At 53.3% G+C, this 24,961-nt stretch overlaps 1 protein-coding gene across 3 annotated transcripts in view; it reads right to left on the bottom strand.

Moving 5' to 3' along the window:
• Window positions 1–24,961, bottom strand: part of GMDS (GDP-mannose 4,6-dehydratase) — a 425,099-nt gene that overhangs the window by 64,322 nt on the left and 335,816 nt on the right. For all 3 annotated transcript variants that reach the window (XM_018038954.1, XM_018038955.1, XM_018038953.1), the window contains exon 8: window positions 6,130–6,248. In XM_018038954.1, the coding sequence (XP_017894443.1) occupies window positions 6,130–6,248 (119 nt within the window). The remainder of the gene's footprint in view (window positions 1–6,129; window positions 6,249–24,961) is intronic.

Genomic DNA, 24,961 nt, shown 5'->3' on the forward strand with positions numbered 1-24,961 from the left:
ACAGCGTTCAGAGAGCCATCGTGATTTCATTATCTGGCCCTGAGAAGGAATTCCGTGTCTCAGCCGTGCTGTGAGAGTGTGCATCGCCGCGCTCTGTTCCCACGCCCGGCCATGCAGGCTCGGGGTGCAGGTGGCCGCCGGGCAGGAGGCTCGGCTGGGGGCACAGGGCAGTGCCCCGGTGTCTCGGACGGACCATCGGCACCTGCTCTCTTCGTGGGAGATTCGGGAAAATGTTTTGGTTTCGCCAAAACTGTACGTGACACTCAAAGGCGATATTGAATGCCGTGAAGCCTTGGCTGGTGGCTTGGTCCGTCATCTGGAACGACGTGAAGGCCTCTCCTGAGATCTGCCGTGGGTTCTAGCGAGACTACGCCGGGCTTTCCTGCCGCCTCTGGGGATGGGGACGCAGGCTGCAGCGGGGCTCCGAAGGACAGAGGGCACTCCCAGCTGGCAGTCCACGTGGCTCTGTTGTTCCAGTAGGACTCCAATACAAGGTCAGCTTGAGAAGCGCTGGGTTAAACGTCACACAAGACTCTACTGGTGATTCTCCAGGAGGGGCTGTAATATTCAATATTCTCCAGATGAACTGGACACATGCTTTTCTAAGGCATTTCCTCTCTATAGAAGTCTCAGTGTGTACAGGTCTGTGCTAGGTATTTTTAAAAAGGCGTTAGCCCGGGGGACCAGGGACAGAAGGCTGAACACAAGACGCCGTCTCCAAAGCGGGAGAACCGCAGAGAACTGCGTCTTCCCAGGCCCTGCGTGCGTGCGTGCGGCGCACCTCCCCACTTGCGTAGCGCTGTTCTGGTTTCTCCCGTCGATGTCGTTTAGACTTCAGGGTGCACATCTTGCAGGCACTTTATCAAGTTCATCTCCGTTTCATTTTTCTGACTCTACTCTAAATGGTATTGTGCTTTTTTTTTTAAAAGTTTGATTCCCAGTTGTTGAGTGGCAGTACCAGAAATGCAGTTGGCTTCTGCATATAGACCTTGTATCCTGTGATGCTGCTGAGTGCACCTCTTAGTTGTCCTGGCTTTCTGGGTAGATCGCTTACATTTCCTATGTGCTCCATCAAGCTACCTGTGAATAAGACAGACACACATCTCCCGTTCTTTTTCTTTCTTTCCTTGTGGCTAAGATCCAGGATAATGTGGAAATGGTTCGGCAGAAGCGGACAGCCTTGCCCTGAGCCCCACTTTTAGAGGAAAAGCATTCAGCCTCCACATTAAACTATGATGCTAACTGTTGGTTTTTCTCAAAGACCATTTATCAGCTTGAGGAAATTTCCTTTAATTTCTAGTGTGTTGAAATTAATTTAAAAAAGTAATAGCTGCTAAATTTTATCAAATGTCTGTTCTGCCTCTATTGAAAAAAAATATGGCTTCTTTGTTTTCTTAATATGTTGAATCACGTTAATTTTCAAATGTTAAACCAACCTTGCGTTCCTAGAATAAACCCCACTCTGCCGCGGTGCACCAACTCTTTATATATGGATAATTTCGATTTGCTAATAATCTGTTGCTATTTTTTGTTTCTATGCTCACTGGAAATACTAGTCAGTATCTATCTTTTCATGTAATATTTTTATTTTTAGCATCAGGGTAATATTGGCCTCATCAAATGAGTTAGGAAGTGTTCTCTCTTCTTAGTGAAAGGAAGGGAGTGTTTTCTTCATTAAACATTAAAAATCCATTTTTTTAAATACGTATAGAACTACAAAAATTTATAGATTTTTTGAATCAGGTTTGGCAGTTTGTGTCTTTCATGCAATTTGCCCATTTTCTCTGATTTGAAAAGGTCACTGGCAAAAATCTGTTCATAGTATTTCCTTACCATTCTGTCAGCGTCTGGAGGACTTGTTGGGATGATAAGTCTTTTATTTCTACTACGTATGATTTCTGCCGTCTCCTTTTTTCCTGGATAGAGGTTCATCCACGTTTTGGTGTATGATTTTCCCCGTCATGTTCCCGTTTCTACTTCATTCATCTCTATTTTCATCTTTGCCGCTTCCTTCTTTCTGTTTGCGCTGGGCGTCTTTGTCAAGCTTCTTAAGATGGAAGCTGGGATAACTGGTTTGGGCTCTTTCTTGCGTTCTAACACGAGTGCTCACAGCCACACGTTTCTCTCTAAGCGCTGCTTTGCCAGCACCCCGCAAATTTTGGAATGCTGCTTTCCCTTTCATTTAATGCAGAATTTACTCCAATCTCCCTTGTGATTTCTTTGTTTGACCTGTGAGTTGTTGAGAAGTGTGTCAGGTGGTGAGCTCTAAAGTGCCAGTTAGGGTTAAGGACGCTCGCTTCTGTATCTGCAGAGACTGTCTACCTGTACCGCAGTCACAGAGAAAGGCGTGCCACGGCACACAGACAGTAAGTCTGTCTTTTCTCCTATCCATTCTGTCAGGATTCTGAAGCATCTACAACTCGGTGTATATACATTTAAAATTATTATGTCTTTATGAAGAATCAACCCTTTAAACTACGAAAGGGCTCTTTATTCCTTCTGAGGAAATGGAGTCTCTTCATCCCATATACATGCAGCCACTCCAGTTTCCTTGTGGGTAGTATCTGGATGCTTTATTTTTCACCTTTTTACTTTTAAACTCTCTGTGTGTTTATACCTGAAAAGTGTCCCGTGCCAGTAGCGTGTCGCTTTTTCGTCGAGTCCGGCTTCACCGCTCTTTTGGGCTTTCAGGGCGCTCACCATGGGTGTGCCTGTCAGTGCGGTCAGCATCTGTCTCCTTCAGCCCCATCTGCGAGCTGTTCCCACCCCCTCTTCTCCAGCTGCTCTGAGACGAGCAGCCTCCAGGCTGCATTCTGACTCCAGTGCCGGCTCGTGGCCACCTTTCATTTTGTTCTGTTTTAGTGGTTTCTCCAGAGTGCGCAGCACATTCTTTGACTAACTGCAGCCTGTCTTCAAATAGCTCCACGCCAGTTCCCGTCCGGTGTCAGAGTCCTGCAACAGCGCAGTGATGCGAGGCTTCCATCCTGTCCCCGCTCTCAGCGCTGCTGCTAGCGTGCAGTCCGTTCTATTTATTTACGTCTATTATATGTGTATTAAAACTACAAACGTACTGCTGTTATTTGTACTTTCAACAGTCAGCTACTTTTCAAAGAATTTCTAAAGTGAGGGGAGAATTTATATTTTCCTACATTCCGGCTGCTCCTCCTGCCCCTCATTCTGCTGTTTTCCTTCCATCTAAGCGTTTGCTGGTGACGAGCCCTCCCAATCTCCGCCAGTCTGGAAAGTCTTTAACTCGCCTCCATTTCCGAGATGCTGTCCATGGGCACAGACCTCGGGGCGTAGGTTTCCTCCTGCAATTTAAGAGTGCTGCTACAAGGAATTCTTGCCTCGCATAGTTTCTGATACCAAAGCTTTCTTATGTTAGTTCCCCTCTACGTAACTCTATTTTTAAAGTTTTCTCTTTAGCATTTATTTTCAGTAGTTTGGGAAACTTGGGGCTGTTATTTAATTCTTTTCCTGTGTCCTCTCTCCCCCTTTTCCCCAAGACTCTGATTGTGCACGTTAGGTTGTTTGATTTTGTCTCACAGGTTAATCTAATCAAACTCAGTTTCCCCTCAGTCTGTTTCTTCCTGCGCTTCATTCTGGATCATTCCCAGCACAACGTGTGCAGGTTTGCTAGCTTTTCTCCCGCAGTGTCTGATCTGTTCTCAATGCCAAGAGGGAGGCTTCATTCCAGATACTTCATTTTTCATCTCTGAAGGTTGCATTCGGCTCTTATAAAAAGCACACATATCTCCTCTCTCTCCTCACTCCACTCATGTTTCCTCGACACAGTCGACCGTCACAGTGGCCACTTTGCCTTCCCTATGAGCGCATACCACTGTCTTTATGAGGCCTCAGTCTGTTTCTGTGGACGGATTTTCCTCTTGGCTTTAGGTCGTTTCCCACTTCGCGACACTCCTACTAATTTTTGGTTGAATGCTGAGCGTTAAGAAAATTATGCTTCTGAGTCTAGATTCTACTGTCTTCCTTTGAAGAACACAGGGCTTTGGAACGATTGGAGGCTCAGTGACTTGGAAGCCCTTGAAGTCTGTGCGTCAGCTCTGCTGGCCTGGCCTTAGAGGAGCCTCCACTCAGGGTCACCCCACCTCCGAGCTCGGGCCTTCTGGGGACTTGCTCCGTCCTCTGAGTGACGAGCGAGGTGGCTCGGTGGCGGCTGCAGCTCAGGAGCCTCTCGGCCGCGGGAACGCCCTGAGAAGCCTTCAGTCCCACCTCGGGGCCGTTTCCTGTCCAAGCCCATGGAGTTTCCTCGTATTTGGCAGGAACACAGGGGGATCCTGACGCACATTTCTGGAGCTCCTTTGCTTTGTAGATCACACCTTTCTAGAACTCATCCGCACTCTCCACAGCCCCGGACTCTACGCTCTGACCTCTGTCTTCTCTGTAGCAGCGCCTCTTCCTCCCTCCCAGGTGGAGGCCGTGCCTCCAGGAAGCCAGGCCATTGCAGGGCTCGCCTCGCTCGCTCCTTTCCTGCCAGGGCCCGTGGCCCTGCGCTGCCCATTGTCCGAAAGCTGTTCTATATATTTCACACAGTCTCCTAGGTTTTCAAGGTAGAGGTTAAACCGAATTTCTGTTATTCCATCATAGTTAGAAGTGGAAGTCCCTTCTTATATTTTAAAACTGAACCTTGGGAAAACAGTTGGCAGATCCTCAAGAAGTTAAACACAGAGTTACCATAAGACCCAGAAATTCTACTCTTTAGGCTTTTACCCCCAAAGAACTGAAAGCAGGGACTCAGGAACTTGTGTGTTCACAGCAGCACAGCTCACAATAGCCGAAGAGGAGCAACCCAGCTGTTACAACAGATAGATAAGCAACACGTGGTCCAACCGCACAACAGAGCGTTACTCAGCCTTGAAGGAGCGACGTGCTGGCGCGAGTTACAGCAGGGACGGGCCTTGAGGACATCAGGTTCAGTGGGGTGAGCCCGGCACAGAAGGACAGAAACTGTGTCGTTCCACTTACATGAGGTCCCTGGGGTCCTCCCACTCAGAGACTGCAAGCAAAGTTTTCGTTGCTGGGGCTGAGGGAGGGGTGGAGAGCTACCGTTTAACGGAGACAGTGTTCCAGCCTGGGGAGATGAGAGGGTTCTGTGGAGGGCACTGGTGGTTGCATTAGCTGTGAATGTCCTTAGTGCCACCGACCCACTTAATGCCCCAAATGTGAAAACGGTACACTTTATGCTACACATGGGCTTCCCAGATGGTGACAAAGAACCCGCCTGCCAAGGCAGGAGATGTAAGGAACATGGGTTCGATCCCTGGGTCTGGAAGATCCCCTGGAGAAGGGCATGGCTACCCACTCCAGTGTTCTTGCCTGGAGAATCGCATGGACAGAGAAGCCTGGGGGGCCACGGTCCACGGGGGTCACAAAGAGTCAGACGTGACTGAAGTGACTTAGCATTTACACGTATCCCACCTCAGTAAAGCAATCACCGGAAAAGAGTCTCCATCCACAGTGATGGACTGGCCCCAAAGCTTCCAACAAAAATGCGACTGCAAAACTCGTGTGATCAATGAGTGGGTGGAGCATGTGACGTTCTGGTGTGCGGGGCAGCGCTGGCCGGGCTGAGACCCTCAGTGACACCACGGGCTGGACGCTGCTCACACACCAGTGGGGTCTCCTGGCCACCCTGTGCCCACGTTCGGCAGCGTCACTGCTCCTGGGGAAAGCACACGGACTCCACGGGGACGCGGCCTCGGGCCAGCAGCCCGCTCTCAGCGCTTCGGAGAAAAGGGTTTTGCTGGTAATACGTCCGAAACTGCCCTGCGAATTTTTGTGGTTTCCAAAATTTTAAATATATGGTGAACGTATTAAAAACAGAGATTGTATAACGTTCTCACATTGATCTGTTTAGAGGAATTAGTGACAGTGAAATCCCAGTAAAGCGTGTATAAACCATGATACAACATTTGAAGTTAAAAATTTAAAGAGCTTAAAAACATATTTAAAAATTAAAAAGATAAACTTCTGAAGGACTGAGTGTAGGTGGTGACCCGCGCGTGACGGGGACTGCCAGCGGGACAGAGCGTCTGCTGCCTGCTCTAGAAGGGCAGATGGCGAGACCGACTGCAGGCAGGCGGAGGGGCGCCCGCGGGGCCTACTCACACAATGGTCTTCCCGATGTGCAGAAACGACTTCTCCACGAACTCCCGCACACTGTGGACCTCTCCCGTGGCGATGACGAAGTCCTCGGGCTCGTCCTTCTGGAGCATGAGCCACATGGCCTGGGGAGAGAGGCAGAGCGGGTGAGAGGCGTGCGCTCCCCTCGGGGCGGTCAGGGCAGCACGCGCACCCCCGACGGGCCACGCCGACAGCCCTCACAGTGAGCCCCCAGGAAGCTGGGATACACACACACACACACACACGCACGCACGCACACATTCATGCATGCACACACACGCGCACGCAAGCGCGTAGCTGAACCACCTTGCTGCACACCTGAAACCAACAAAGGGTAAATCAACCTCAATACAGTTTTGCATCACCTGCACCCGCACCCGCACGTGTTTTTAATTTATTAATTTATTTTAATTGGAGGCTAATTACTTTATAATACTGTGGGTTTTGCCACACTGACATGAATCAGCCACGGGCGCACATGTGTCCCCCTGTCCCGAACCCCCTTCCCGCCTCCCTCCCCATCCCAACCCTCTGGGTTGTCCCAGTGCACCTGGGACCCCCATTTTAAATAAAATAGGTAAAAGCAGTAGGCACCCCCTTAGAACACAGACCCCACCAGCAGGTACACTGAACTTCTGCTTTCACATTTAAAGGAAACTGTTGGTTGGTGTCTCCCTGGCTGCTGTTAGATAAGCTGAGAAATACATTTCTGAGGTCAATGGAGCAGCTCATTTTCTTTTAGAAAATGCAGTCAACAAAGCTCAATTCTTCTTTATCCATCTGAATCTACGGTAGCCTTCTAAAAAAATACAACCGAGCTTATATCTCTTGTGCTCGAACTTTCTTCTTGCGACTATTTTGCATTTTGGGTCCACTTCCAGACCGTCTTCAATCATATTTTCGTCCTACAGAAGAGGGGACTTCTGGCCACTTCACACGCCGTGGAGCTGCAGCTCATGTGTCTGTAAGCGGGGTGATGGAGACAGCCCACGTCAGGGACACAGGGAGAAGCCGGATGAGGTCGTCCTGCAGGAGAGGACTTTGTTCACGGCCACAGACTGCAGAAAGACCGGCGGTTACATGTCGTATTATAGCTAGTAAACCCAGCTGCAAGCCTTTTTAAAATTTTATTTTTATTTACTCGGCTGCACTGTGTCTTATGTGAGACACGTGGGGTCTCCTTCCCTAACCGAGGGTTGAACCTGAGCCCCTGCGTTAGGAGCTGGAGTCTCACCACCGGGTCCCAGCCGTGACACCTCGAAAGTCTCACACGAGTCACATTAATAGTAGAGCCTGACCGGCTTTAAACAGGCACAGGATGCAAGCTCTTCTCTTGGTCGCGACGGCGCGCCTGGCCTGGGAAGCCTGTGCTTCGGCGGCCCCCACAGTGTGGGCCCGGGTGGCTGGCTGCTCCTCGGGGGCGCCCTGCTCGCGGGCACCCGTGGAGGCCGGGCCCTCCTGGTGTCTGTCTTGCAGGAGCCTCCCGGCCTGCCTGCCCTCCTCCCGCGGCCTGGGAGCCCTCTCTCTGCACCCTGATGCAGCAGTCTCCTGGGTCTCCCTGGGGCGATGGCCCCCACGCTGACTTTACTGCAGCCACTTCCCCGATGAAGGGACCATCCCGCCTCCCAAACACACAAGCTGGGGCACAGACGCACGTAAGCACACGCACGCACACACATATGCGTTTTGGCTTTCTTCAAAATACTTTCAAAGTTTTTAGGAAAAATCAAATTATGCTTCTGGCTAGAATGTCTATTTGAACGTTTTTGTGAGGGATTAGTGTATACACTTGTGTGTTTTACTCAAATTTCCATTCTAAAAATAACATTTCAAATGGGTCTTTCAGGACTGCTCCGCTTATTTTATTTCTTTTGAACACTATGTTGGGGCTCAAATGGTTTCGAAAAAAATCATATTTTGAATCATGTGAAAGGAAGTGAGGACAGCTGAAAACAAAAGGAGACAAGACGGAGGAGGCCGGCCGGGGCTGGGCCACGCAAAGCACCAGCGCCGGCCCCAGGGCGGGCTCGTCCCCGCTGGGAACCTAGGGCCACCAGGAGCCTCTCCTTTCACTGGACCCAACGCCGAGAATCTGCCCTCTTTTCCATCAGACCGTCCGCGGCCTCTGACCTGCCAACTTCTAGGCATTTCCTGTAAAGTTCCTACAGTCCCAGACTGCAGCCTGGGAATGGGAAGAGAAAGGACATACAACTCCAGAGTTATTTGTTATTCCTGAGCCGTTTACTGGTCTTAACAGAGGGAAGGGCTTTGTCTGAATTTCCACGGAGTATAGAGGATGGTCCTTGGCTGGTGATGGGGGCCGGGTGACACCCGGGTCAGCAGGCGAGCGAGCTAGCGTCTGGAGTGGCTGTGGTCAGCGCTCTGCCCCCAGGCCTGCGGGGACGCTCGCCCAGCCAGACACAAGGTCCCCTGAGTGGGAAGCGTTGGCCCAGCCTCCGCACACAGCTGGGCGCACTGACCTGGTCCACTTCTCCCTGGACGGACAGAGCGGCTGACCAGGGTCCACCTCCACACGCCTTCCTGATCGTGGGCAGGAGGGGTGACCCGTGATCGGCCTGCAGCTTCTGACACAGAAACGCTCCAGAGGGGACAGGCTTCAGATGTCAGGGTCCAGCCCCATCTCTCCAGGTACAAGGGGCCCCGTGAGGATACCACGGATGTACCCACGTCCTCACACACTCGTCACCGCCGCCCGGACCTGATCACCAGGGCAAATGAAAACTTCGCCTGCTTCTTTCTCACCTGTTCCAGGGGGAGGAAAGGCAGCCGGGGCAGGGGTGCACCAAGGCTTGAAATTGCTCCTTGATGGCAGATGGGCCCTTCAGCTGTCCAGCCACGTCTCGTGGCAGCACAGGCAGTCGCGGAGACCTGACCCACGTCACTGACCTCAGAGGCCAAGTCTAGATGGTTACAGATGCTCGCCCCATTCGGAGGTGTGCTTTCTTGTAACCGTACAATTAACCTAGCTGTTTTACAAATCTGATTAGAGAAGTCAAAATAAAACTTTGATTTTAAAAATTTTCAAAAAAAAAAAAAAAGAACCCTAAAGCCCTCCTCTGCCCACCTGCTCGCTGGCCGTTCGGGTCACGGCCGCGGAAGTCCCAGGGAGGGGCCCCCACCACCCTGGGCGCGGGGCGCGGGCGGCCCCCAGCTGGGCCCGTGGAGGGGAACAGCCGGAGTGCGCCGCACAGCTGGCCAGCGGCCCGATTCCGCACACGCCCTTCAGAGCGCGGGCTGTGTCTGTCTTCAAAACCTGGCTTCGACGACTGCTTCCACCTCGCCGTTAACCTCCGGCTTGGTATCCAAACCAGGGACACTTATTAACCGAGCTATCATCCATGAATAACGAGACGTGTTAATCAAGGTTATGATTAACTGTGTCCAGGGGACTGCTGCCGCCTCAGCCCTGTGCTCATTCGGCGTGCTCCACGGGCCGCCGTCACGGAAATGGTCTAAACACACAACACACACACACACACACACACACACACTTACAAATGCACACGCATGTAGACATATACACACACACAGATATAGAAAATAGGGTCCACAGAAACTCCACAAACTATTTCTCCTGAAAATCAGAGGCGTTTGAACAAATGGAGATAAAATTCCCCATAGAGTGTTCCAAGTGTGGAACTAGTTACAGGCATTTTCTTTAAGCTCATTCAGTAGCTGTCTCCATGACAACAGCCTGGTGTTCTTAGCTTGAATCAGGACCTCGAGGAGTCCTGGGCGAGGCCGGGTCTTACGTTTGTGGGACCCACAGGGGGCGGTTGAAGGGCTACCCCAGGGTCGGGGGAGCACTGCTTACTCTGACATAGTTGGGGAACAAATACAACTATATTGAGAAAATCCTTCAGCATAAAATCAAAACCTCAATCTAGTCATTTCTTCATGGGCAAAAATACTGAGGCTTCTGGAGTCCTCTGATTAAGGGCCTTTTAGACATTTTAAAGATACAAACTTACTAGTCAGGAAAAAAATCATTAGACCATAAATTAAAAAAAAAAAAACCCAAAATAATGGAACAAACTTAGAAGGCTCTCTAAGCTCTCGCTATGAACGGTCATTCAACACTGGTACTGATGCGCTGAAATGGACTGGGCCAGCACGTGCCCTGCCCTGGCCTACCCACGGGCCTGCGAGGTCCAAGGCGGGGGAACCACAGCCTGGTTGCCCTAGTCCTCCGGGAATCACCGTGACCCAGTGTGTTTGGAACGCCGTCTGCTCTCTGCACACGCAGAGCCAGGTGGCCCAGCTGTCTCTCCTCCGCTCTCCGAGGACGCGCCGCCTGGTTCCCGGGCGCAGCGGCCGCCCTCTCCTCCTCCGTGCCCAAGTCTGCTGCGTGCTGCCTGGCCACACTAGTGCTTCTGCTCTTTTCCACATTGTTTCTCTGATTTCCTTTTGCTTGCTCGTTTGATTGTTTCTAATAACATTTATTTAAAATTTTCTTTCTGACGTGGCTTCAATGTCTTGAATGATTCTCTCTCTTGTTCCTGACTACTTCAAGCTTAGCTCTTTCATTTATTTTATTTCATTTATTTCCTTGAAGTGTGGAATCTGCAAACATTTCCTTAAAGGGCCAGAGAGTAAACACTTGAGGTTTCTGAGCCACAGGCTGAGCCACAGGCACTCAGCTCTGCGGCCGGAGCTCCGAATGGCCGCCGCAGCTCAGGGACAGACCTGCGGGGCTGCACTGCTACGGAACCCTGACTGGCCCACGGACGCTCGTCTGTCCACCCAGGCTTCTCGCAGATGGAACTGGACCGTGCTGCCTGCAGTTCCTCGGGACCCCGGTATCCTCCTCTGACACGGTGCTTACGGTCAGCACGCATGCCTGCCTGCCTGCTGGGCCCTCGTATTCCCCTGCAACCCCATCCCCAGGCCACTCCCCTTTCCCACCATTACTATTCGCTGCCGAACTGCAGGAGGAAGAGCACAAAAGCACAGGGTGGGCCTGCTGCCCCTCAAGGCTCTCCCCAGACACTCTCTCCAGAACCACCACGCTCCCCGCCGGGGCGCACTTGCCCTCTCTCCCCAGTGTCGGGCTGGGGAGCATGGCCACTGGGCAGCCCGGCCGCGATCCGTCTGCACCCTTGGCCCAGAGGCCCGGCCTGACAGGGAAGCTGGTGTGTCCTGCAGGAAACAGTAGGCATCGGTATGGACGTTCTCTAACCCTCCATAACCCTCATGGCAGGAAGCGAAGAAGAACTAAGGAGCCTCTGGACGAAATGGAAAGAGGAGAGGGAGCGAAGAAGCTGGCCTAAAACTCAGCCTTCAGAACACGAAGATCATGGCTCCAGTCCCATCACTTCATGGCAGATAGATGGGGAGACAATGGGAACAGTGGCAGACTTTAGTTTTTGGTCTCCAAAATCACTGCAGACGGTGACTGCAGCCATGAAATTCAAAGACACTTGTTCCTTGGAAGAAAAGGTATGACCAACCTAGCCAACATATTAAAAAGCAGAGACATTACTTTGCCAGCAAAGGTCTGTCTAGTCAAAGCTATGGTTTTTCCAGTAGTCGGGCACAGATGTGACAGGTGGGTTATAAAGAACGCTGAGCTCCGAAGAACTGATGCTTTTGAACTGTGGTGTTGAAGAAGACTCTTGAGAAGACCTCGGACTGCAAGGAGATCCAAGCAGTCAACCCTAAAGGAGATCAGTCCTGAATATTCATTGAAAGGACTGGTGCTGAAGCTGAAGCTCAAGCTCCAGTCCTTTGGCCATGTGATTCAAAGAACTGACTCACTGGAAAAGACCCTGATGCTGGGAAAGATTGAAGGTAGGAGAAGAAGGGGACGACAGAGGATGAGATGGTTGGATGGCATCACCGACTCGATGGACATGAGTTTGAGTAAACCCCGGGAGTTGGTGATGGACAGGGAGGCCTGGCGTGTTGCAGTCCATGGGGTCGCAAAGAGTCGGACTCGACAGAGTGATTGAACTGAACTGAACTGAACCATACGTAATATCATTCTTTGGGGCTTTTAGGACTGAAGACTAAGCTGAGCAAATTCTAGAGCCAGACGTGCATGCCCGGCACAGCATACTCGGAGTGGGTGCGTCAGGCTGTGTGGCCATGTGCACGGTGAAGGATCAGGCTGTGTGGCCACGTGCACGGTGAAGGATCAGGCTGTGTGGCCATGTGCACGGTGAAGGATCAGGCTGTGTGGCCATGTGCACGGTGAAGGAAGAACCAGAACGGAAGACGCGAACAAACGGCATCACCCTGGGGCCGAGCTGCTCAGGACTCGGAGATCGGCAGCAGGAGCGCTGGGGCGGTGGCTCCGCCCTGCTCCCGGGCTGCGGGCCAAGTGGCCTGACCGCCTGGCCTCGCACTGGACACACCTGCTCTCCTGCACCTGCCCTGCCTCCACGGCCTCCCGGCCAGCCTGCCCCCACCTCCTCAGAAAATAGAAGCTGCCAGGCCTCCTCTGGCCTCAGCCTGGAGTGACCCAGCGTCCCCCCACTCTATGGACAGGCTCAGCCCAAACCCAAGAAAGGGGAAACACCGCGGTGAGAAGTCAAGTCGCACAGTGGGAGGCACCCGGGGTGAGAGGGCGGTCCTGTGATGCCCGGAGCTTCAGCTGGTGGTTTCAGCACCGCAGTAGAGTTCCGTGCTTGCCTTTAACAGCGGCATCGCTGCCTCTGCCGCTGTGTCTCTGCTCAGCACTGTTTGCCTTCAGCACCCTGTCAGGCCCCCGAGAGGGACAGGAGCCCGGGACTCAGGCTTGGCGGCCCGACCCAAGCTCCGGGACTGCCACAACATGCTTCCCTGAAGTGCTGCTTCCTGGGGCCCCGCCGCCTACCTGGACCAGGTGCTTCCAATTACCTGCTCCCACGCACATGGCCTGCGAGCCACCCAAACCCGCTCCCGGCTCAGCGGGGCCGCCGCGAGCTGTGGGCTCGGGGCAGGAAGTGGCTCCACACCCACGGCCACCTGCCGGCCGCCCCAGCCGCCCGTGGCTCCCTCGCAGAAGCCAGCCCTGACTTCCCTGTGACCTACCCCTCCAGCCCATCCTGACCACCTGGCCCTGCTGCTGGGCTGACTCCAACCTCTGGAATCCAGCTTCCGGGCTGGTGGTGGGCGCCCACAGACGGCAGGCATGAGCCTCAGCCCCCCGATAACCGTCGCCACTGGCAGATAAACCCCACAGACACAACAGGGCACGGGCATCAGGGAAATGCGGGCCGTACTTGCTTCACAAGCTCAGTTTCCTTCAGACAGCGCTGCCCCAACAGCAGTGGGCCACACATGCAGCTCAGCACCTTCCATGAGCCACAGTGCAAAGGAGCCGGAAAAAGGGAAGCTGACTTCAGTGTCTTAGAATGCCAAACGCAGCACCACGTCACTGCAACACGGAATACCCTCCAGGTGCGTCACGCTGCTTTTCTCTGCAGGGAGCCCTGGCGCTCCTTCTGTGGCCACAGCACCCCTGAGTTCAGACAGGCACCCCTCACATGCTCAGTGACCCAGGGGCCTGGTGGGCGCCCACTGGGCACAGGGCGGCAGAGCCGTCCCGGAGGAGGAGAGCTGAGTGGGCAGTGCCTCGTCCTGCCGCTCCGCCTGCAGGGCCGGGGAGGTGGCCGCCCCGCCGGCGGCACAGCTGCAGGGCTGGCCTCTCGTCCTCCCTCGTCATGGCCTCCATGCTGCCTGCCTCTTCCTGGAGTGACCTCACCGGCGAAGACAGACCTTGAGAAGTCGCCCCGTAGCTCCCGGCTGACGACCGTCTGCCACGCGAAAGCTTGCGTGGTGGCTGTCCGGCGGCAGCAATGCCCTCCCCACCCGCCCCGCGGGGACGGCGGGGAGTGAAGACCCAGCCGACCCTGATAGGCGCGGTGGCACTGGGCGCTCAGAGAGGAGGCTGGCTGCTTGAAGCAAATCTGGGTGCCCCAGAGTCACCCGGAAGGGGCCCGTGCACCCTGTGGGCCTCCACCAGCCCCCTTGGGGCTGACCCCACAGCCTGAACACCCGAACTTTAACAGGTTTCTGGGAGGCTGCCAGCACCAGGGTGGGAACCACAAGGAGAACCCAGGCTTGCTGGGCTCAGACGTGGAGTCAGATCGCCTGAGTTAGACCCCCATTCCAGGAGTCACTGGATAACTTCTGAGAAGTTGCCCAATCTTCCAGCGCTTCAGAAAAATGAGAATAAATGGTGCTGGCCTCAGAGGGCTGTTTCTGGGATTAAACTAGTTAATATCCCTGCTGGCTCAGCTGGTAAGGAATCTGCCTGCAATGCGGAGACCTGGGTTTGACCCCTGGGTTGGGAAGGTCCCCTGGTGAAGGGAAAGGCTACCCACTGCAGTCCTCTGGTCTGGAGAACTCCACGGACTGTACCGTCCACAGGGTCGCACAGAGTCAGACGCCACTGGGAGACTTTCACTTTTCACTTTTATGAAAAGTGCCGGGAACGGGCGGGGGCAGAGTGAGTGCTCGAGGACTGTGGTTTCCGTGACGATGGCGCTGACTACATAGCTGGAGAGGGCTCCTCTCCAGGAGGGGAGAGTGGAGGGTGGAGAGAATTTAATCCCAGTTCTGTTAGTCAGAGCCACAGACTTTCACAGATGGAAGGGACCTCGAGGTACCGCCATTCAATTCCACTCATTTAGAAGGTGGGCTAGCGGCTGAGAGCAGGGAGGCGGGGTGACCCGTCTGAAGCCACACAGCCGGTTCGGCTGGTAGCGGGACGAGAGGCTGCGCCCCCGTCCATTCCTCCTCCAGGCGCACTCCGCTCCCACACGCTTTCCTGTGGGAGTGCTGCAGATGGCTGCTAGGAACCCCGCGTGGGCCTCTGTGCGCCTGCCCGGGGACCCAACCTGCCGGTTGGGAAGCGTTCACAGGGTCCCGCAAGGTGCTGGCATGGAGGACGCAGGGCAGGGGGGCGGGCAGACACGGTGGACGCCCTGCCAGGCTCAGGGAAGTCCACACTTGGTGCAGGAAACAGCTTCAATAGGCCGATATTTGATTTGGGGAAGGGCTTCTGAGTGTAAACTCCAGGGAGCCTCCAGGAGCTGTCGGGCATGGGGGCTCCCTCAGCCTCTGTCCTGAGCAAGCTCATGGCCCGCAGCTCAGGATGGAGGGGCATGCGGCCGGGGAGCTGTCCCAGGGTCTCCCCTCCTCCCAGCCCTTTTCTGTGATGGAGACGGACTCATTCTGGGTCAGTCAGGGTCTCAGAAAAACCTGTGCCCAGGGGCCCAGAGCCTGCGTGGCCGGCCCTGGGTACCACAGATGCCCAGCTGTGCTGGGGGCAGCAGCTGGCTGAGGCTGGGGGTGCCTGGGGCAGGAGCACCGAGGCCTAGGGTGGGAGACCCAGAGGTGATACGTGGGGGGTGGGGAGCCACAGGCCTGGGCTCCGGATGACTGCCCCACCCCTGGACTCTCCGAGCTGGCTTCCGGCCCCCACGCACAGGCTGCGTGGAAGACAGGGCTCAGCCCCTGGGTGGAGGGTGGCCGCTCGGGGGGCGGCACTCAGCGCAGGGCCTGTGGGGAGGATGCCAGGAGGGGCAACGGCCAGCAGGGGTGGGGGGCGGGGGGTGCACCTTGGGATGGGCCCCCAGAACTGGCACCTGTCTGCCCCTTCACCCCAGGACTTCAGCACCTGCCTGTCCAGCATCCCAGGGACCACCCAGCACTCACAGCATCCTCCTAACTGAGGACGGTGGCCTGGCCACCTCATTCATCGAAACTCACTTCAAACGTGTTTCCCACAATGTTCCGATTCACAAAAATCAGGATTTCAGCTTAAAAGTCACCCTCCCCTCAGTACTCCCGAAGCTATGATGGATAGATCCAGATTTAATCATCCCATCTTAACTTTTGGTTGCTAAATATAAGAACACCCCAGCACACACAGTGTGTAAGCTTTGCTCTTCTGGGAGGTCAGGTCACTCTTATTAGCTCGGTCCTGCCCACAATGTTTCTGTTATAATTATTTCCTAGATGCTGACTCAGCAACGTCCTTGATTGAAAGAGATGGGAAGGGAAGCCAGTTACATTTAAGAAAACATTTCTGTGACAGTAATACTGGAGCTGAGTGACATGGGAGGAGAGGAATTCCACCAGATAAAAAACCCCAGTAGTCTACAGACGCTCCCACAACACTGCTGAAAATTAAGCAAAAACTTCCTTAATGTTTTCCAAATTAAAAAAGAAAAAAAATCAAGAGAATTCCTAAAGGTCTGATCACTTTAAGAACACATAGGACAGGAGATTTTTTTTTTTTTTTGAGTCTTTATAACTTTAAATAAAATCTGGAAAATCAGGTCTTTCATAAATTGAATTAATATTCTCAAGACAGTTAACATATCGAATAGTTAAAAATTCTAAAATTCTCCCCCTACCCCCTAGTATCAAATCAACATAAACCTCTTAGAGAAGCTTAACTCAAATTACCAGATTCTGGAGAACAAACCTTTATTTCTTGGTGACTAAAATTTTCAGTTGTTTGACAAGCACCAATGACTGTTCAAGACCGAGGATTAAGAAGAAAAAGTTGTGGGAGCCTGTGAAACACCAGAGGTGGCTCTCCCGGCAAACGCTGTCGGCAGGGGCCGTGGGGCCACCTTCGCTGCCAACACAGCACTTTCACAGTCATTTCATATGAATGGTCAATGTCCGCACTGTCTTCCTGAACACTAATTTAGGGTTGGTTTTTTTTGCTGTGTCAATGAGTGTCAAAATATTGTTCTTCTAATACATGAAAGTATTTGCATGGAGCTTTATGACTGATCTTCGGATGTTAGCCAGAGGCAAAATGAAACAGAGACACTCCAGTTGGGAAATCTCCCCAGCAATGAGAGGCAAGACTCTTTAACATATTCTGCCTTTCTGCCAATTTTTTTTCCCCAGCTGCACAATGGCTTATTTACCCTGCGACTGGTGAAATTAAAAGCATTGTCAGAAAGAGCAAAACTACATTTCAACAGTAAGACCTAAGGATTCCATTTCCCTGAAAATGAAACGGAAAGTTTTCAAGGAGGAAGACAAAAATTTCAAGAGGAAATTCTAAGAGCCTGACATGAATTAAAATACAAACCATATTCACCAATTACAAAAAAGCCGAGAAGCACAGTGCGCTGTAACCGTGAGCTGAGGACCACGTGGGCGGCTCGCCCTGGGCCGTGTGCTTGCGCGTTATCTCCTCGCAGATGCCCACGGCCTGTGGCCGCGTGCACGTGTCCCAGTTCTAAGGAGAGCAGGGCCACTGGGCTATCAGTCTCTTCAGACCTGCAGGCCCCGGTCAGCGATCTGACGGGTTTCGATTCCGCTCTCTCCTCCTTCCCACTCAGGATCTGGGCACGGCGGTTCTGACGGGAAAGGCGCAATGCCTCTCACAGGAGCGCGGGTCCAGCCACAGCTTACTCACCACGAAACTGCGGGCTGGGCCGCTGCGTCGGGAGAGCCGGCCCGGGGCAGGAGCCAGGACAGGCAGCGAGGCCGCGCTCCGCCGCAGAGACTAGACCAGCCTTTCAAGTCAGGTGCTGGCTTGCAGACGAGCAAGCTCATCAGCCTGCAACAACCTCCACAATGTTCTTATTGATCAGAAAGGCTTGTGACGCAAGGCTCTGGGGGGACGGGGGGCGGGGGGCATGTGGAAATCTGTCCTGGCTCTCTCGGCCCAACTTTCCGAGAAGGAGGCCCTTGGGGTGGTGCTTACGGAAGGCAGACGTTACCCCAGGATGAGCGCCTTCCTGGGAAGACGTGCGACGTGCTGGGTCCTCGGGACCCTGAGGCTGCTGGTCGTGCACAGATGCGTGGCATCTTCACTGTCCGGCCCTTACCGCAGACGGAGCCTGGTTAGAGAGCTGGTCTCTGGTAACACCTCAAAACTCAATCTGAAATGATCCCTTAGACGTTTTTCTTCCCTGTGACACCCTAGGTAATGCTGATAGTTTTGTTTTTCAAATCAATGTTGTCGACTCAAGAGCAGTTATTGAATATTTGCTCCAAAAATCATAAATTAATGTAAGAGGCCAGATCACAAGTTAAGAGGCTGCTAACTTTCGAGCAGGAGCGTGTGTGTGAGCAGAACATGAAGTCACCTGTCAAGGCTCTGGCACAGGGGCCCGCGTGACAGTCACACTTTCTGCTCAATCCACACGGATTCTCCAGCTCCCATTTCTACTAAACTCCTCCTAAAGTCACAGGGAAAGACAACGTGGCGAGGGGATCGGAGGTCAGAGCTTTGGGACATGCGGGGCGCTGCCTGACCAGGGCCATCCGGCTAGCAGTGGGCAGGGACTCCTTCCCGCCCTGCCCGCCCCCATCGGCCACAGTGAAGCCTTGCGGGCGAAAACGAAGGGAAACAGGGCTTCCCAGGTGGCACCGTGGTTAAAAAAGAAATTCCGTTCACAGACCACGCAAGTCAGACGAAGCCTCAGTGAACTGCCCCCAAGGAAGCCCGTCTCCCCGGCAGGGAGAGGAATCCGCATCCCCCCGTGGGGAGCCCCCAGCCTGGGGTGGGCGGAGACGCGGGGTGGGCTGCAATGCCCGCTGCTCCACCCCTGTCCCGCGCCTCTGAGTGCCCAACGCCAGGCCACATGGGACGGGAAGGGGCGTGAGCACGTGCTCTCATGGGGGCGTGGACGGGCAGGGCTCTGTACTGGGGGGCAGCGTGATGTCCCAGCCAGGCTGGCACAGATCCCCCCACCAGGGGCCAGGAGCAGCGTCTTGCAGTGCCAGTCACCTTCATCTCCTGCTCCGTGTTAGGTTAGGACGCTGAGAAGAGGCGCAGTTTGGGGCCTTTGCTCCCAGGCGTGAATGGTGTCCCCTGGCTGGGAACGCGTCACCCGTGGGGGCTGCCACCTGCTTCAGCAGAGACCCCGTCTCTTGGTGGGCCCGCTGCCCGCAGGGGGTCGGGAGAGAGCAGGGCCAGCCCCCGATGATACCAACTCCTCCTGCTGCTGGAGGTGGAGGGCAAGGACAAAGGGAAGAGTGAGAACGGCGCCCCGGCTCCAGCAGTGCCGGGCGTGGTGGCCGAGGATCCCTCCCGCGATCGGCCGTGACCTTGTCATGGGAGGGGGGTCAGTTCCACAAGCCGAGCCTGTGCTGCGAACACCGCCTGGAGAGACCCTCCCGCCTCCCACAGACGGTGGGATGTGAAGGCCTGGAACCACCACGCGTTCCCCCAGGAGAGTGTCACAGGGAAATGGGCCATGCAGGCCTGGGCCAAGGTTATGCGGTGGGAAGAACGCGGACAGCAGTCCTAGACTCCGGGCTCATCATGCCAGACACGCCACCGACTTCCTGCTCAGGTTCCCCACGCTTTCCAGGGCCTAGAGCTCCCATCAGAGGGTCTCTTGAAAGCACTTTGTGATCCACAAGCTGTTCCCGCTACTGCAAATGCTGATTTTCCTGGAGAAAATTTCCTGGGCTAACGCCTAGGAGATCAGTGACCCGTAACGATCTCCCAGATATGATGTGATAACTCCACGGCCTGTTATCAGTCCTAACATGAAAACACAGCATTCTTCAGAGCACTAATTCTTTTTAAAGATGTGTTTCACAATGGAATCTGTGGTTTCAACATCCTTAAGAAGTTCTGAGTCCTTGACTAAGGCAGATTGGCTATTTAAGTTTAGAAAGAGTATAAAAATCCTGGTAATTTGTGTGTTCGCCTTATATGTGCTTTCTGCTATTTTAGGAAAATGAATCTGTGCTAAGCAAGCAGATGCTCGGCCGGGGGGCGGGGGGCGCCTGACTCATGCCTTCTATAGCGTCAGCTTCATGCACTGCTGTGTGCTTCTTGGTCTAATACTATCCTCAAGTTGTCAACAGTTGTTGATAGAAAAATAGATGTTTTCCCAACATTTCTCAGTGAAGTAGAAAAGCCTATAAATAGAGCCTGAACTGAGGCACGATGAGAAGGTTTCAACAAAATGAAGCCTTAAAACAAACAAAACAAACCTTTTAAGACGGAACAGTTAACTGGAGAGCGAGCCCTGGGGTGCTGAGTGCTACTGTAAGTGTAACAACAAATCTGACGCCATCATTGCTCAGTCGCATCGTCCTAAGTATCTCAGTCTAAACATCTCCAAACTTCACCGTTTCTTTCGGCGTAGGAGCTCCCACCCCCTCCACCTCTCTTCCTGGGGCAGCAGGGGAGGCTGGGGCAGGACTGGCGGGCACGGAGTAGGAAGGCGGGTCTGAGAAGCCCCCCAACCGGAGAGGCAGGCCCAGACGGGGACCACGGTGGAGCCCCAAGAAATGTCCATCTGCCGTCGTTTCCATGAAGATATCAGCAGAATCTCCCTGCAGCTTCTCAGAAAGAACATTAACTTCACTGTCTTATTTTACTGATGGGGAAAACAAACAGGGCTGGGAGTGGCCTTGCGAAGGTCACGGGGGCGGAAGGAGGGAGGGGCAGGCTTCCCGGTCCGGGGCCACCGTCCACCCAGGCCACCCCGTCCCGGTGAGCCCGCAGGGGCTGAGGGTTGATCAGCAGCTCCCTGAAAATACCCCGAGCCAGCCCCCAGCACCCACCACAGTCCCTGGCCTGGGGGAGGCCTGGGCCCTGCAGCTCCAGGCACAGGCCGGCCCGGGACTTAGCCAGGACGTGAGGGGCTCGGAGAGGCCCATCCCAGGATCAATGTGGGACCCTCCTCCTTCCCCGCTCTCCAGCCTGGACATGAGGGGTCCTTCCAGACTCTGCTGGGTCCCCTCATTATTGATGCTCTTCAGACGTCACGGGCACACGTCCTCTGTCTCAGGGGTCAGACTGGCCAGACTTGCTTCACTTTATGAAGACGACGGGGATGGGGGTGGGTGTTAATCTGAAGGATCCTGTCTCTACGAAGGGGCTTTCCACACAGAACCTGAACGTTTGCTAGACACAGCACTCCCCCGCCCAACTCTGAGCACAGCAACGTGCTTCATTCCGTGATTAATTTTTTGGCAGAGAAGGCAGGTAATTTGGGAAGCCCAGGCTACTGTGTCTTGAATCACTGGAAACTGAAACGCAATAAGGATCACAGAACTTTCAAGAGCTGGGACATTTGTTTTGGGTTTTGGTGATAAGGAAACTGTCCAAAGAGACATTTCAGACGATGAGAGACGGCCTTGATGCGGGGCCCCAGTCCGTCTATGGGAGGGCGTCTGTCCAGGCACCCTGAGAAGCATGAGGCAGGTCAGTGAAGCCGTGACTGTAATATTCAAGCATCTGCTTTTATACAAAAGCTAGGAAGGGCTTTCCAGTGAACAGAGCACTTTACTTCGCAGAGTGATCTCTCTTTTAACACAGCACTGGATCAAGAGTCCAGAGGTTCACACCTCCAGTGACTTCAGGGGCACTGGTTGGCCAGGGAGGCACCCTGGTGACCTGCAGGGCATATTCCCTTGGGGAAGAGCCGGGAAACTGCCGGGATGAAGGTGTTTCCCACATGGGATGGGGAACCAGTCTAGCCAGGCCTTCTGGGCATATAAGAGAAGCTGTACATCTGAAATGAAAAACTGACACTTTTGTTAAAAAAAAAAACAAAACACTAATTTTAAATGCTAGTTAAAAAAAAAAAATTAAATGTTGCCTGAACCAAACCAGGCATAGCCACAGCCCAGCTCTGGTGCGGTCGGGAAGGACCCCAACAGGAGTATTTTTCCCAAGGATCCGACGTGGGTGTCCTGTCCAGCCAGGACCTGCAGACTCTCCCCACATGGCCACTGCCGTGCACACTCAGCTGCAGTCAGTTCACGGAGGACAATGGACGAGCCAAGAAATGTGGCTTCTCGGTTTGTTTACAGTATAGAGTACCCTTGTTCCCCACTTTTTCTGAAATCCATCATATAGGAAACGTAAACCACAAAGAGAATATAATTTTAAAACCAGAAACATGTTTCCCAAACCCCCTTGCCCCAAATTTCATTAAATGTACAAGAGAAGACATCCTTTGTACAATAGCTAATATCATTACAAAATAATTAGTCGCAGAGGTCCTATAAAAAAACCCATGGCCAACAACCCTTCAATTTCATCCACCCCAAATCAGTGAATTCATTATCTGAGGAATAAAAACACCAATTCATCTAATTTAAATTGAGGGTTAAGAGAAAAGAAAATGACTTGCAAACTGCAGCCCCGCTGCCCCACGCTTTTCCCGCCTCCATGGACGGAGTCAGACGGCAGACGACGGAGACCGAAGGCCCGTCCGGGCCCCTGGCCTCGGGGGCGGCCACCTCACCCAGCCCCCAGACTGACCTCCCCGAGGAGCCAGACGGGCTGACAGAGACGTCAGGCAAGTGCTGAAAGGGGACTCGAGTGTCTGGCAGCGAGTCTGGAGCGAGTTTCTCTGCGAACTCTCTGGGGGCCGCCGCGCTCCAGTTTCTCAGGAATGTTTCGTGCCCCCCCTGCCCCCCAGAGGTCAGGGAAGCCTGCGACGGCCCGAGGGCACGGCCGGACTAAGTGAGCATGAGGCAGCTTGGACTTTCCTCCAAACACGAAAATACAAGGGACGGAATTTCATTAAAAGCAGAAGACGAGCTGATCCAAGTTAATCCCGGCTCTGAGCTGCTGCAGAAACCGTGTTTACGTTCCGCGCGCCTCCCTGGGACAGAGGTCACCGGCGGCCACAACGGCCACGCCAAGTGTCCAGCGCGACATCAGCTGACCAGACCTTAGTTTCCCAGTGAAGCTTCACCGTGGGTTTGGGGGTGTTAAAATAAGTATTCAGCCTGTTTGTGTGTGACTCCATGAAGCAGTAAGACCCTGGGGTAAAAAATAAACACTTCAGGACTTCATCCTTTCACTATCTTTTAAATCGGGAAACAGAAAGCTTTACTAGGTAACGTGAGCCATTAACCATATGTAAGTGTGTAAACATGGGAATGTCTAATGTCAATTTAGCAAGGCATATACTGTCACAGACGTACTTTCTATTATATCTACAAATATTTGAAAGAGCACATTGTAAATATTTAAGATGATGGTGTAATTAATAAGACGTGCAAGAGGGCGAGGATGACATTTCATCATTTGCTTCTAAAAAATTTAATTGGAAGGATCACTCTAGAAAAGGTACAGTGTGGCCTGTTGATAACATACGACCAATAAAATATTACAGAACTCAAACGTGGGTGCTCATCTTGGAACCTTCTGCTTCAGCCAATTGCCGATGGGGCACTGTACATTTACACCCATCACAGGCATTTTCAAGATGCCTGGTAGGACTCAGTGAAATCCACGGCCCCAGGACCAAGCTGAGAATTCGCCCATTGGAAGGTTGAAACCCAAGTGTCAACCTCATTAGTTTTAAGCTCTAACAAACCAAATTCAATTAGCTCAGACATGAAATGTTGATACCCTTAGGTAACACAGAGGTTCTGATGATTTCTGTCTCTTGTTACGGATGGTAAATAAAACCTTAAGATTTAGGGCTGTTCTATTTTTTAAAGCAGTGATTATTGCCTTTATTGGGGTCATGAAACCCTCTGAGGATGTGATTAAGAATGAGGAAGATGCGTTCTTCTTCGAAAAGCACGCGTGTGAGAGTCTGCATGGGCACGCTTCTGCCCAAGGTTTTCGGAGACTCACAGATGTCCCGGAAAGGCTGTCTGCGGACACTGGCTTAGACACCTCTGAGTCACAGAGGACACACTGCAGCTTCCACTCATCTCACACTCACAGGCTCACTGACGACCACAGTGAGGTGGGGTCGGGAAGCTGAGTGGGATGCCAGGGAGCCGGGGAGGCGCTGACCCGTGCCACGGCCCGCGTCAGCTCAGCCGGGGGTGAGCGGTGCCTCTGCCCGCATCAGCTCAGCCAGGGGCGCTCCAGACGGCAGCCCCTGTGTCCAGGCCTGAGCCCTCGGACGGCGACCAGCTCTGCGGCTGGGACAGTGCAGTGAACAGTGCCTGCTTTGTAAACGGCGGACGCTGAACAAACGTTAGCTGTCGGTTTATGAAGTCAAACTTGCCTTCCCGCCTTGAGAGCCAGCCACGGATCAGGGAAGCGGAACTTTCACCCAGAAAGGGAAAGCAAGGAGGAGTCGACTGATCAGAAGCGTCCAGGATGTCTTCTTACTGAGGGGAGAAGACCTCTTCACCAGAAGCACCCAAGGAACTGTTCTGAAAAAAACTTTTACATGATGATCCTTTAAGAAATAAAGCTGCCACAGCAATAGAGGAAACGGAGCTTGCAGCAGTGGACTTTGACCTACATTCTTCACTGGGTCAGGAGAGACGTAAGCAAAACACTGAAATCAAATCAGCGAAAGTGTTACTTGCTTAGTCACGTCCAACTCTTGTGAACCCACGGACTGTAGCCAGGCCCCCCCGTTCATGGAATTCCCCAGGCAAGAATACTGGAGTGGGTAGCTGCTCCCTTCTCCAGGGGATCTTCCCAACCCAGGGATCGAACCCAGGTCTCCCGAGTTGCGGGCGGATTCTTAACTGTTTGAACCACCAGGGAGACCCATGTAACAAGAGGCTTATGAGGCACAGCTTGCTTCTGAAACTCACTGGCGGCTTATGCCTTCTGCACTGAGACGCCTGCCCGCCGCGGTCAAGCACTTGCTTCTTTTGGAGCTCAAACATCTAAGCCTGAAAACAGGGCTACACTAGGCCCCTCAGCTGCCAGAGAGTCAGTCCCCACACCTGCGGAGAGCGGGCACAGTAAGGGGCCCTGGCACAGGCAGACTGGGCAGGACTCCAGCTCTGCTGTCTCATGTTCAGCGTGCCGGGCAAGCCCTTCAGCTGTGATGTGAAGGCAACAAAGCCTCTTCTGCAGGCTTTCAACAAACACATGAGAAAACGAGTGTAAAGTGCCCGTAACAATGGCCAGCCACAGAAGCAGGTCAAC

The sequence above is a fragment of the Capra hircus genome, chromosome 23, assembly GCF_001704415.2.
Source record: "Capra hircus breed San Clemente chromosome 23, ASM170441v1, whole genome shotgun sequence".
Lineage (NCBI taxonomy): Eukaryota > Metazoa > Chordata > Mammalia > Artiodactyla > Bovidae > Capra > Capra hircus.